The sequence below is a fragment of the Euprymna scolopes genome, chromosome 12 (assembly GCF_053919585.1).
Source record: "Euprymna scolopes isolate OS-2025 chromosome 12, ASM5391958v1, whole genome shotgun sequence".
NCBI lineage: Eukaryota > Metazoa > Mollusca > Cephalopoda > Sepiida > Sepiolidae > Euprymna > Euprymna scolopes.
In genome coordinates, this window is record NC_136493.1 from 81,894,696 (window position 1) to 81,907,174 (window position 12,479).

The 12,479-nt window shown below is 35.1% G+C and overlaps 1 protein-coding gene across 1 annotated transcript in view; it reads left to right on the forward strand.

Moving 5' to 3' along the window:
• The window catches only part of LOC145291075 (uncharacterized), a 115,125-nt gene that overhangs the window by 77,014 nt on the left and 25,632 nt on the right, over positions 1-12,479 (forward strand). Inside the window, exons 14-16 of the mRNA XM_080136589.1 lie at positions 3,524-3,638; positions 3,952-4,027; positions 7,286-7,355. Coding sequence (XP_079992715.1) covers positions 3,524-3,638; positions 3,952-4,027; positions 7,286-7,355 — 261 coding nt within the window. The remainder of the gene's footprint in view (positions 1-3,523; positions 3,639-3,951; positions 4,028-7,285; positions 7,356-12,479) is intronic.

Genomic DNA, 12,479 nt, shown 5'->3' on the forward strand with positions numbered 1-12,479 from the left:
TGCATATGATTTCGCATGCATTTAACAAAAGTGCCAATAGAAATTATATAGACTTTACACATTAGATAACTATGATAACTGTGACTATATTACGTATCTAAAGGCACTAAAACAGGGACGCGGATGTCCATGGGAACTGGAACGTTTTTTTTTCTCGAAAATCTTTGAATAATTAAACAATCTAGCAAGAGTTTACCATCTCGAAAATGTTAAAATTCTTTCTGACCAAAATATGAATTTATGAAATTCCATTTCCTAATAATTATCTCTGAATGCATATACGATAAACTGGTCATATTTTATAACCCAACATCCAAACAATATAACATTAATGCAGGTGTGTCCTATGGATCGATTCTTAGATCTTATTCCTGATCTTCATAAACGGCCTTCCGGACGCAATTGCTTCCAATCTCTCTCTCTCTCTCTCTCTCTCTCTCTCTCTCTCTCTCTATATATATATATATATATATATATATATATATATATATATATATATGCATACATATATACATATACATACATATATATACATACATATATATATACATACATATATATATGCATACAAATATATATATACATATATATACATACATATATATACATACATATATATATATATATACATACATATATATACATACATACATATATATATACATACATATATATATATACATACATACATAGTTAGTAATTTATAAAATATATATGGCGATTAAGCTACACTGAATATTCTGCGTTTCATCCACTATAGGATTCGTCAGGCTTATGCGCAAATTTTGTAGTTGCTTCTTGTTTTTATATATGTTGAGGATTTCTAGTTAGCCAATCAGCTTTCTAGTATCCACCGCGCCCCCTCCTATCAGCCAATGGGCATGCATTTTATCGAACAAAGGATCTGTTTTAGAACTAGGTTAGTGGTTTAAGGTAGATCTTTTCCTTCCTTTTTTATTTTTTTTATTTTTTTTATATATATAAATATACCTATGTGTACACACATACATGCACACACACACACACACATATATATATATATATATGTGTGTGTGTGTGTGTGATCGTTTATGTATATTCATGTTTATTTAATTTATTTATTTGTTTGTTTTCTATTGTTATTGTTAGTTTTAAAGCTATTTTGTATCGCTATCCTAGAGTAAATTTATTTTGTGAACACAGTTGTTTGCTATTTCTCGTCTACAGTTTAATAGATTTTGAGGTTCTTTAAAGTACAGGATAGCAATTTTTTCATGGAGGCATAATTTACATGAGTCGTCTAAATGCCTGCACGTGGTAGCTTGTCTCATTATTTTCCATTCGACTACCGGCGAATGTCCGCTTTCTTTGAGTTCCCAGTATTTATTCGCTAGTGTTGTTTTTATACGGTGTTTTTTTATTTTTGAATGTACTTTTGTGGTCATAGTATCGGGTTTTGAAATCTAAGGAAGGCATGCCTATGTAATATTTCTTGTTATTCGGGTTTTCTTTCGCAAATATTGTTGCTTGATAAACTACACTTTTTGTTAGACATTTATTTTGGACTGGGCAAAGTGTGCGGTGTCTACAATTGCATTTATCTTGTTCGTTATTAGTATTTTTATTTATGGTAGGGTTGTTCTTGTCCGGGGTTGGTTTGTTATTATTATTGTTATTGTTATTGTTATTGTTATTATTATTATTATTATTATTATTATTATTATTATTATTATTATTATTATTTCTGCTAGTGTTGGTTTTATTTCTGTCATGGTGTCTACTTTTTTTATTGTTTATTTTGTTGTTGTTTACATTGTTTTCATTTAGTATTTTGTTATTATTAGCTTTAATTATCATCTCTAAATTTTCGCAACAACTGTAAGATAACTTCAAGGTATTTTTATTGAAGATTTTGTGTAAGGGACTTGTTGCGGGAAAGTGTTTTTCAATAAGATCTAGAAATTTCTTGCCAAGTTTTGTTTTTAACATTTGATTGTATGGGGCCGTATACAAAATTATAGTTCTTTTTCTTCTATTTTTAATTTTATTATAGTTGTTGGTGTTTTGTTGCTTATATTTGATATATACATACATATATATATATACATACATACATATATATACATACATATATATATACATATATATACATACATATATATATACATACATATATATATACATACATATATATATACATACATATATATATACATACATATATATATATACATACATATATATATACATATATATATATATATACATACATATATATATACATATATATACATATATATATGCATACATATATATATATACATACATATATATACATACATATATATCTATCTATATGTATATATATATATATATATATATATATATATATATATATATATATATATATAAATGCTGAGGACACCAGACCCTATTCTCAACATGCAGGCAAATCGAATAGACACGTATCGAAGACAATGGTTGAATCCTTAGAATTCCAATCTGTAGTAGAATGGAACTAAAAATATATTCTGCATTTTATGTTGCCAAGACAAAAATTCAACTACAACAAAAACTCTTTCAACCATCTATTACTATAGCCGACAGCACCATTCCTTTGAGAGTCCAATGTTCAAACTAATATTCACAAACAACAGGAATTGCAATAAATACATAGAAGATAAAGTCAAGCCGGCTGCAAAGGAAGTGGGCTTCCTTTACCGGGCTAGAAAACTTCTCATAACTGCCAGTATCTTACATCTCAATAAAACCGCCGTTCACCTCTGCATGGAGTGTTGTTACCACATCTTGGCTGGTGCACCAACCACCAGTCTCTTCCTCTGTGACATGGTGCAAAAGAGTCTTTCACCTAATAAGTTCCACACTATCTAACAAGCTCTAGCTAGCTCCTGTCACATAGCCTCAATGTTGCACCTCTGTACTTATTTACTTGTTTCATAAGTAATCCCTTGGAATGTGTTCCAGAAAATTTACTACACGCAATATAAATATCCCAATCAATCCGACTAGTAGCAAAACCTGACTCTTTAACTCTAGAAGTTCTCAGATGGCAGAAAACTTTCTACTCTAATAATTTCTTTCCTTGGACTGTTTGTCTTTGGAATTCCCTCTGTTCTCCCTACTTTCTCGATTTCATCATGCAAAAATTTAAATGTATATAAGCAAATCTCTTGCTGCCTAACTTCTTACTTAGGATGCCCCCCTTTTAGTCTAGTCCCTAATCACAATAATTCCTTACATCTCGGTGATAAAATGCCTTGTTTCGCGTGAATAAGAGTTTAAAAATATTCATTTTGTAAAAAATGCACTTTTCAATTTCTGTGAGTAGCCAATACATCATGACATGCATCTAATCTAAATAAGGAATGAAGACAAATAATTGCAAATTACCTACAGCCATTTTCTATTGCTTTCTTTCACTAGCGATTCTTAAAACCATTAGCGTCTTTTAGCTTTTTTTTTTCATCTAAAGACCACAAAATCATAACAAAAACATTTTGTATTTTTCTTTTTTTCATATCAGATAATTCGCCAGGAACATCCATCCTACCTTTGGGTAGCCATGGTAATCGAAATATTTATAACGATAAGTGTCACTTCCTCTTTTATAACAGTGGGTACCGCTTCGCACCACATCAGTAAGTAATCAATATAATTGTATGAAACAATCATATGAAACAATATTAATATTCTTTACACATTTTATGTTGTTTTTTTTTTTGTTTTCTGACTTTTTTTTTAGATATTTTTATCATTTTATCCTTCATTTATTTTCTATATTTTTTGTTTTTGTTTTCTTAACTTTTCCTTTATCTTTGAATTGAATTTTGATGAGGGTCACATTGGTGCATGTCAGGATAACCAATTTGCAAACAAAATTTTACCCACAGTAATATAGAACACCGTCAGAGTGTTTTTTCTTAATTTTTCCTTCTTATTTAATTTTTTCAGTTTGTGGTATTGTTGAATCCAAACTTTCATCCTGTCCTTCACTGGAATCAAAAAGAAGTAAAAATATTGCGAAAATGTAAGTTGATCTTATATTCTAGTCTCTTTCTCTCTAATAAATTTCTAAAAAAAAGAAAATGAGTTCAAACACATGAAACAACAATAAATTAATTATAATTCTCTTTATATTTATATTCATTTTATAAGTTTTTATATATTATTTGTATATTAGTTTTAATTATTTTCTATTTCTTATTCTTTGGATTAGTTGTGTTTTAAGGCATGCCAGCCATTATTATCATGTAAGTGTTATATATTATATGTATATTGATTTTAATATTTTTATTATTTTTTTAATTGGTTGTGTTTTATAGCATCTCAACGATTGTCGGGATATTTTATGCCAAAAGACGTTTTATTGGTTGTTTGTAGGTTTTGGTGGTTTTTACTTGAGAAATTATTCTCTATATTCTCTATATGATGACTCTAACATGACTTGATGAAATTTAATGTTATGCCAAAGTTTTCAGCACTCTTTGCGCCTTACCAGTGGAGGTCTGTTTGGTCCTCTTTCTATTTGATCCTCATATCCTCTTTTAATTTTCATGACCATTGTGTGTGTATGTGTGGTGAAGTTTTCTCCATAGTATCCCAGCAAATCTTGTCGGTATTAGTAGCTCTTTACAAATTTGTGGCATTGTGCTTTGTTTAAAAAATTAACAATATATTTTCTATTTTTTGTTCTTTGGATTGATTATGTTTTATAGCAGGGCAGCCATTGTTGGGATATTTTATGCCAAAAGATGTTTTATTGGTTGTTTGTAGTTATTTTGAGGTAGTTAACACTCTTATAGCTATGATAGTATGGATTCGTCTGGCACTATGAAAGCCAGGCATTTCTGCGTTCGAACAGAGAGCACACGCATAGTTTAACTGCTCTCACTGAACTCCAGGACTCTTTCATCTTAATATTATGACCCCTCTAAACAGGACCACAACATTGGCGACGTATGGATTTGAAAAAGGACCCGACAAGGATCTCTTTTGGATAAACGACCAACTTCTGTTCAACAAATCGTATTTTTCTACTTTCTACGACGAAAAACGAACTCACCTCGGAAAAGTTTATTTTTCAAAAAGCTGTGAGTAGAAAAAAAATCTACAGCGGTGTCTATTGCTAAAGAATTGACCTAATTCATTTAAACTTTTGTCATGCAAAGTTTTCAAATTTGAAATAAAACATTTTTATTACCCTAGAAATTTTTTTCCTTTATCCAAAGCCTGTATTTTTAGACTGTTCGTTGTTCGTAGACATTTTTGGTTTTAAACACAAAAACGAAAAAAAAAGAAAAGAAAAAAACTACTTTTTTCTTGCGAGCTGGCCGACTTTAGCTTGTGCAAATATCTTAATTGTTTCTCTTTGCAAGAAGCCATTTTCGTTTTGCAGTATATATTTGAAAACAAACCTTTTTTACTGTGACCTAAAAAAATTCTCTTTCGATAGTCTGCTTGATTTTCGTTTTCTCAGTAAAACAATGAGAAAAGAAAAAAAAAATATATCAACTCTACGAAGGATCGAAACCGTCTTCACTCTGTTACGAAAATTCAGGACAACAACGTGAACAATCAAGAACAGGATCGGCCGTATCGTCCACATGGTGGAAGGACCACATTCCATGCATGCATACTTGAACCAGATATACAAACACACTTCGAACGAGCTGTGAAACTCTGCCAGAAGAAGAGACGGTGGACCTAGTGTATGACGCATTTGGCATGGAACCCCTTAAACTAGTACCAAAATATGTCATACTAGCAGAAAAGGGAAACTGACAGACCCTTTAGTGGTTAACCCGAAAAAGAAAAACTATATTTTAATCCGAAAAAGAAAAACTATATTTCTGGGAAATAAATCTTTGAAGGTGGGTGTTCTGGGGTAGTTAACACCCCTATAGCCATGGTAATATGGATTGGACTGGCACTATGTAAGCCAGACATTTCTGCGTTTGAGCAGAGAGCACATGCGTAGTTTAACCATTCACAGTGAAGACCAAAAATCTTTCATCTTAATATTGTGACCCCCTAAACAGGACCACAACAGTAGGTTTTGATGGTTGTTATTTGTAAAATTATTCTATTTTCTATATAACTAACCTGGGTGCCCGGCGTTGCCTGGGTGTTTAGAGGTGTCTGTTAAGCAAAAAAAAAATGGGGGGGGGGAGAAGCCAGACAGGCTCAAACTCTACTTCGAAGGAGGAAAAGAATGTGAAAAAAAATGTGACGTCTTTGCCATTGCGTCCATCGCAAAACCGTAAGTGACAAAGATTTAAATTAAGGCTAGGCAAGCAAAAAGAGGGGATGACTTTCGAAAATATCAGCGAAAAAAAGCGAACGCTCCTTGTAAAAAAGTGCCAGTTGAGGAAGAAATTAATGTTTTTAGCCAAATTTTTCGATATTTATCGTTCGAAGGGTCCAGCTTCACTCTACCAGTGGAGGTCTGGTTGGCCCTCTCTCTCTCTCCTCGGTCTTTACATCCTTCTTAACGATTCACGACTATTATGTGTGTGTGTGTGTGTGTGTGTGTGTGTGTGTGTTATTTTTTTTAGTTTAATTTATGAAAATCTTTTGCACTCATATGATGCTGTTTCTGTATTTATCGTTCAATATCTATTCATGTTTGATTGGAAACTCTTGTCACCGAAACACCATCAACACCATTGTGATCAACTAGAGGAAATAATCTATTTTATTCTTAAATGATATGAATTGATTACGTTTTGCAATTTTTGTGAGGAGGATTGACAATTTGTATTTTTTTATTATTCAGTCTACTGTTGTAATAAGATTATAAATTTAAAACAAGAATAGGTTTAAGGTCCAAACAATTCATAGGTGAATTTTCTGCAAGACCTATGGCACAACGGATATAAGTGCTAAGTTATATCAGTTCTAAGTGACAATCATCTGGAAGGTGAAAATTCAATCCTCAATACAGACGATACTAAGAATACAATTACATATTACTTAAAACTTTTACCTGACAAAACAAGAGGAAGCCACTGTCATGGATTAAAAAAAGTTCCTTCAAATTCGACATAGAGTCCAGAATTCTACAAAATAAACATGAATCAAGTTGGTGGTTATATCAATCGAAATGTGCTGAAAATAACATCCAATTTGAAAACAATAATTTGAATAATTCAAATAATACTATTTTTTTTTATAAAGAACCAATTTTAAAAGTTCAATAATACTTTTCTATTCTTAACCAATAATTGATTTAATGAATAAATATTTTCTATTCAAAAATTGAACCATTTTTTTAATTTCTTTTCAGATGTACCTCAAGTTTTATATCAATCAGTTTCTTTGCAATGATATTTATATTTGCTATGTTAAACCCAAAAGTAAGTAAATGCATTTTTAATTTTTACTTTAAATGTTCTCATTGGCCTTCCCTGAAATTTAAGTGCTAATAAACCTCCTCAAGCTTTCAGTACTCTCTGCACTTTTCCAATGAAAGTCTGGTTTGTGACACTTACCTTTGATTTGGAACACAAAGGGGCGCATTGCATTTTTCAAAAAATATACAGATGTGTGAATGTCTTGAAACTAAAGCCACTGAAGTATACTAGTCTTCTTAAAAATTTTCAGTATCAAAATTTCAATACTCAGCTAATTCTATTCCTTCTCACAATTACCGGTATCAAAAGTCAATAAACATCTGATAAAACTCACTTCTGCCAAAAAGAATGCCCTTTTCCGATCAACAGGCTGTTTATTGAAACCGCCTGCCTTTCATATGCATATTAGATGCCTTGAAGTCTTGTTATCTCATAAGATCGCTAGCACATAAGTAAACATAGCGGCCATTTTTTTTCCCTTTGTTCTCCTTGCTTGACGCAAACACTGCATGCTGTACAAAAAAATCAGGTTTGTAATTTTTAATCACATGCTTCCTTCATCTTTAAGATCAATAATTGGTTTCATAATCCACCATCCATGTAGGGCGTCTTCATTCGCTGTGCAACTGTAATATCAGTTCTTTTTACATAACTACTTTGTTTTTGGGAAACTCTTCCCCACTCTCTCTGTGATGACCAACGGATGTCGCCATTTGTATGTAAAAACAGATCGATGTGGCGCTGACATTCATCTTGGTCAGCATTCGGTGCCATATTATACAATACAGCTTATTGGAGCGAAATTTGGCTTATTGATGCCAAAGCTTTTTTAGTGCGATGATGCCTTTCTATGATTCCATTGCCACTAGGACGGTACACAGCTCTAAAATATTGCCTAACATTTCACTTTGCACATAAGTCTCTAAAAACTTCCAAACGAAAAGAAATACCATTATCCACCAAAACTTCTTCCACTGGCCCCGTTTCCATACATCATCGATATGAGAGCAGGTGATTCTCTTAATTGCATCATCTTTGGTCAACAGTCTTAAGAGCCATAATTTTTGGTGGAGAATTCAGACCAAATCCTAATCTGGTCAAACAATCCGACCTTTATATTAGACCAATTGATACCGCCATAGTTTTTCATCCGCATGAATTTGAAGGTAAGCCAACTTTAGGCCCATAATTTTAGTTGGCTGTTCTATTTTCCTCCACTCTCTTATGACTTCACACCCGTCAATTCTATTTTTTTGTGTGACAAGCCACATATCTATTCAATTCCAGGAATTCTAACACTGGCCTAACTTTCTTCTTGGTAGGTTGAACCATGATCATAAGAGGCAAAATTTCTTTAACCTTCCCTGACTATGGTATTAAAATTTCTTTGTCGATCCACCTCTCAACTCCCCTTTCAAACTGTCAACCCTATCTCTCCTTTTAGTGTGCTTTTGTAACAGTTAACTCAGTTCGTTAACACAAGTGGTTCTGCAGTCTATTGCCACTCTACTGTCCACTTGTCATCATCGAAATAGGCTCGAAAATCTTCATCTTCAATCTGACATGGCCTGGGTTTCATTGGTTGGATAGTATTCCTACTGGTTGCACTTCTTATCCTCGGGACACACTGGTTGCCAAATTTCACCTAACCTTTAGCAACTGTAGCTCCTCCCAGTTGGCCTATCACATTTAGGCCAGGTACCACATCGATTCCTGCAATAAGCTTATTCAGCGCAATCACTCTGAGCCACAGCAGCATATTCGTTACCACAATCTCGGCATTGGCCTACCCACACTACCACTCTACCTCTCTGTCATCTACTGCTCTAGTATTACTGGCTCCATTTCAAGAGTCGGCGACACTTGTAGTGACAAGTGTAGGGGTACAGGCGGGATCAATGAGGGCTGCACCCCTCTTTCTGTAAACAGGGACAACTATCTGCGGCAACAACCCCTTATACGCATTTCCAGTATTACAGGGGTGACTACTAGTGCAATAGCACTCCTTTACTCGTTTCCTGGCAGCAAAGAGTGCCAATAGTTCTGACACCTCTTCTGAGAGCTTCAATGAAGATGAAGAAGTCCAGCCCATCCCCCTTCGTAGGAGTGCCTGCAACAAACAACCACGTTCACAATACCATATGTATGATCTGGAGACCAGGGGAACTGTAAGCAAAGAAGAAAGCGCCCACGTGTGTGTGCATTACTTACCTTTAGATAGAATCTGAGAGAGAGAGAGAGAGAGATTAAAGATGGCAGTCATGAATTTATAAGGTGTAGTCTTGTAGAATCACATGAGATCTTATCGTCCACTGCACACATATGCAAATGGAATGAAGTCAATTTTCTAATAAAATGCCTGTTGGCAGAGGTGGTGGGACAACGGGTGCTGGGAGTTGAGAGAGAAAGTTGACAGTGACGAATTCTAGCTGAACTTTTACTTATTTTATTTATTTTATTTTGTTTTGCTGTTTACCAGCCCATTTAACTGCAGGTTGCCAACTAGCAGCGAAAGCTCCACCCTTAAGGACGCAAGCTTGGCCTAAAACAGATGTATCCTGGACACACATCCATATAGATTACACAGAATCATGGATAGTTTTTCAAAATAACAGGAAATTTATAAATACAAACACCCCACAGCTGCAAACACTATAAAGGCGTTAGACGAGGTATTTGGCCGTTTTGGAGTACCAAAAACAATTGTTAGTGACAATGGCACCATGTTCACAGGACAAGAATTTAGGGACTATTGGAACATCACCACATTAACTGATAATCCTTGGCAAGTAGAAAGGTTTTTCGATACCTTCAAAAGAGCATTGATTTGCCATCACTCTGGCATGCCTCAAAATCTCCTCTACATCCATGGTTTCACTCCCAGTCAGTAATTGTAGTCCCATAGAAATACAGTCAGGAAATCTACTCGCGATGGCCAGCTTAACAGTCTTCTCAAGGCTACGTCCAGTATATCAAACCAATTCTGCAATCCATCAACACTGAAGAAAAGAGTATTAAAAAATTCCTAACAATTTTTAGCATAATGCCAAATGAGAATACTAATGCAAATTTATCACCAGCTGAAATAATGTTTGCCAGAAAAGTACGTTTTGTGTTCGACCAATTAATTCCGAGAAAAAAGAGAAAAAATTATTAAAGATAATCCAAAATACAGGATGTATAAGTTCGGTGGTAAAAGCTATCGGACAGGAAAGAGTTTTTGGGAAGATACAATGGTTTTAAAAAGAATCTGGAGAATAATCTGTATCATAAAAGGACGTATATTTTCCCATAAACGAAATATAAACCAATTGAGACCAAGATACATGGAAACGGTCGAAAACTGAGAGCTACCAATGGAAGTGTTGTACGACACTTTCCTTCAAGTAACAAGGAAATAAGGTGCGTGCAATAAGTAATGCCTCTGACCCATTTCTCATAGGAGTAGAGCAACGAAACTTGACACAGTTATTAGTATTTCTCAACATAGGAACCACCCAAAGTTATGCATTTCTCCCATCGGTTGATGCAGCTATGGAGACCGTATTTGTAGAACACCCCAGGTTGGTCCTCCAACCACGGCGTGACTTCAGAAATCAAGGCTGTGTCATCTGCGAAACGTTTTCCTTTCAAAAACAACTTCATAGCTGGGAAGAGGTGAAAGTCAGAGGGTGCAAGGTCAGGAGAGTAGGGAGGATGGGGGAGGATTTCATAACCACACGCCCGTGCTTCTGATCTAGCGACATGCTTGTTGTAGACTGGAGCGTTGTCCTGCAGGAGGAGGGTACCTTTGCTGATTTTGCCCCGCCTCTTGATTTTGATAGCTTCCCTTAATTTCCTCAAAAGTGAAGCATAATAGGCTCCTGTAATTGTGGTACCCTTTGCCAGGAAATCTGTCATCACTACTACGTCCTGGTCCCAGAAAACTGTGAGCATGACCTTGCTAGCAGAGGGCTGCACCCTTGCCTTCTTTGGAGTTGATGAATTCAAGTGCTTCCACTGCATTGACTGGGCTTTGGTCTCTGGATCATGGTGATGGACCCAGGTTTCATCCTGTGTAATCAATCTTTTGAAAAACTTTGACTCATCTTCTTGGCACATCTCCAAATTCATCCTCGAGCACTCGACGCGTTCTCACTTCTGGAATAGTGTGAGCAACCTGGGAAGCCATCTGGCAGAAACCTTATGCATATGCAAATGGTCATGAATGATAGTTTCCACAGACCCTGTACTAATCTTGGCATCTTGGGCTATTTGGCGAATAGTAATGCGCTGATCTTTGAAAATGGCAGCCTAAATTTGACGGACAGATGCCTCATCAATGGCAGAAGAGGGGCGACCAGGTCTGGGAGCTGTTTTCACAGACTTCCGGCCATGTTTGAATTCACGATGCCAGCGTTTTACAAGGTCATATGATAGGGCATTATCACCATAAGTTTCTTTCATTTCATCAAAAGTCTCCTGTGGTGTGCGTCCTTTCAAATACAAAAACCGGATCACTGCTCGAGATTCAACAGGCTGCATTTCACACCTGACTCAGTTCAAACACCTGTAAAACAGAAACGACAATTAGTTCAGAGCTGTAATTTGCCACACGACCCGTAGAGATATAAATCATTGCACATGCAAAATCTCAGCTAGATCAGACAACTAGAAGTGGGTCAGGGGCATTACTTATTGCGCGCTCCTCGTACCAAGAAAGTATCAGTAACTCCGAAAACTAGTCATGCTCCAAAATCGAAGAATTCACAAATACAAACTGTAAGAAGTGAAAGAAAAAGAAAAAAAGGCCGAACGCTTGCGTTCAAACTCGAAAAGAACTAAATGGTAAAGCCAAATTCTAGGGAAGAATATAGCTTGGGGAAAGGTGTTATAATGGAATGACCTAGCACCCCTCCATACAATAATATACAGGCAATGTAGATATACTCCTCCGGGAATGAGAGAGTTCCTAGACACTGAGGGAGGCAGACTCTCGCCTTGTATCCCCTTTGTAAATAGACCTTTATATTAACCTTAAGTACATGTCCTGTGTTATGATTATCTAAAGAAAGATATATCATTTCTAAAGTTTCACAGAAGAGAATCCTGAAGGATTTTCATGACGGCCATCAACAGAATGAAAAG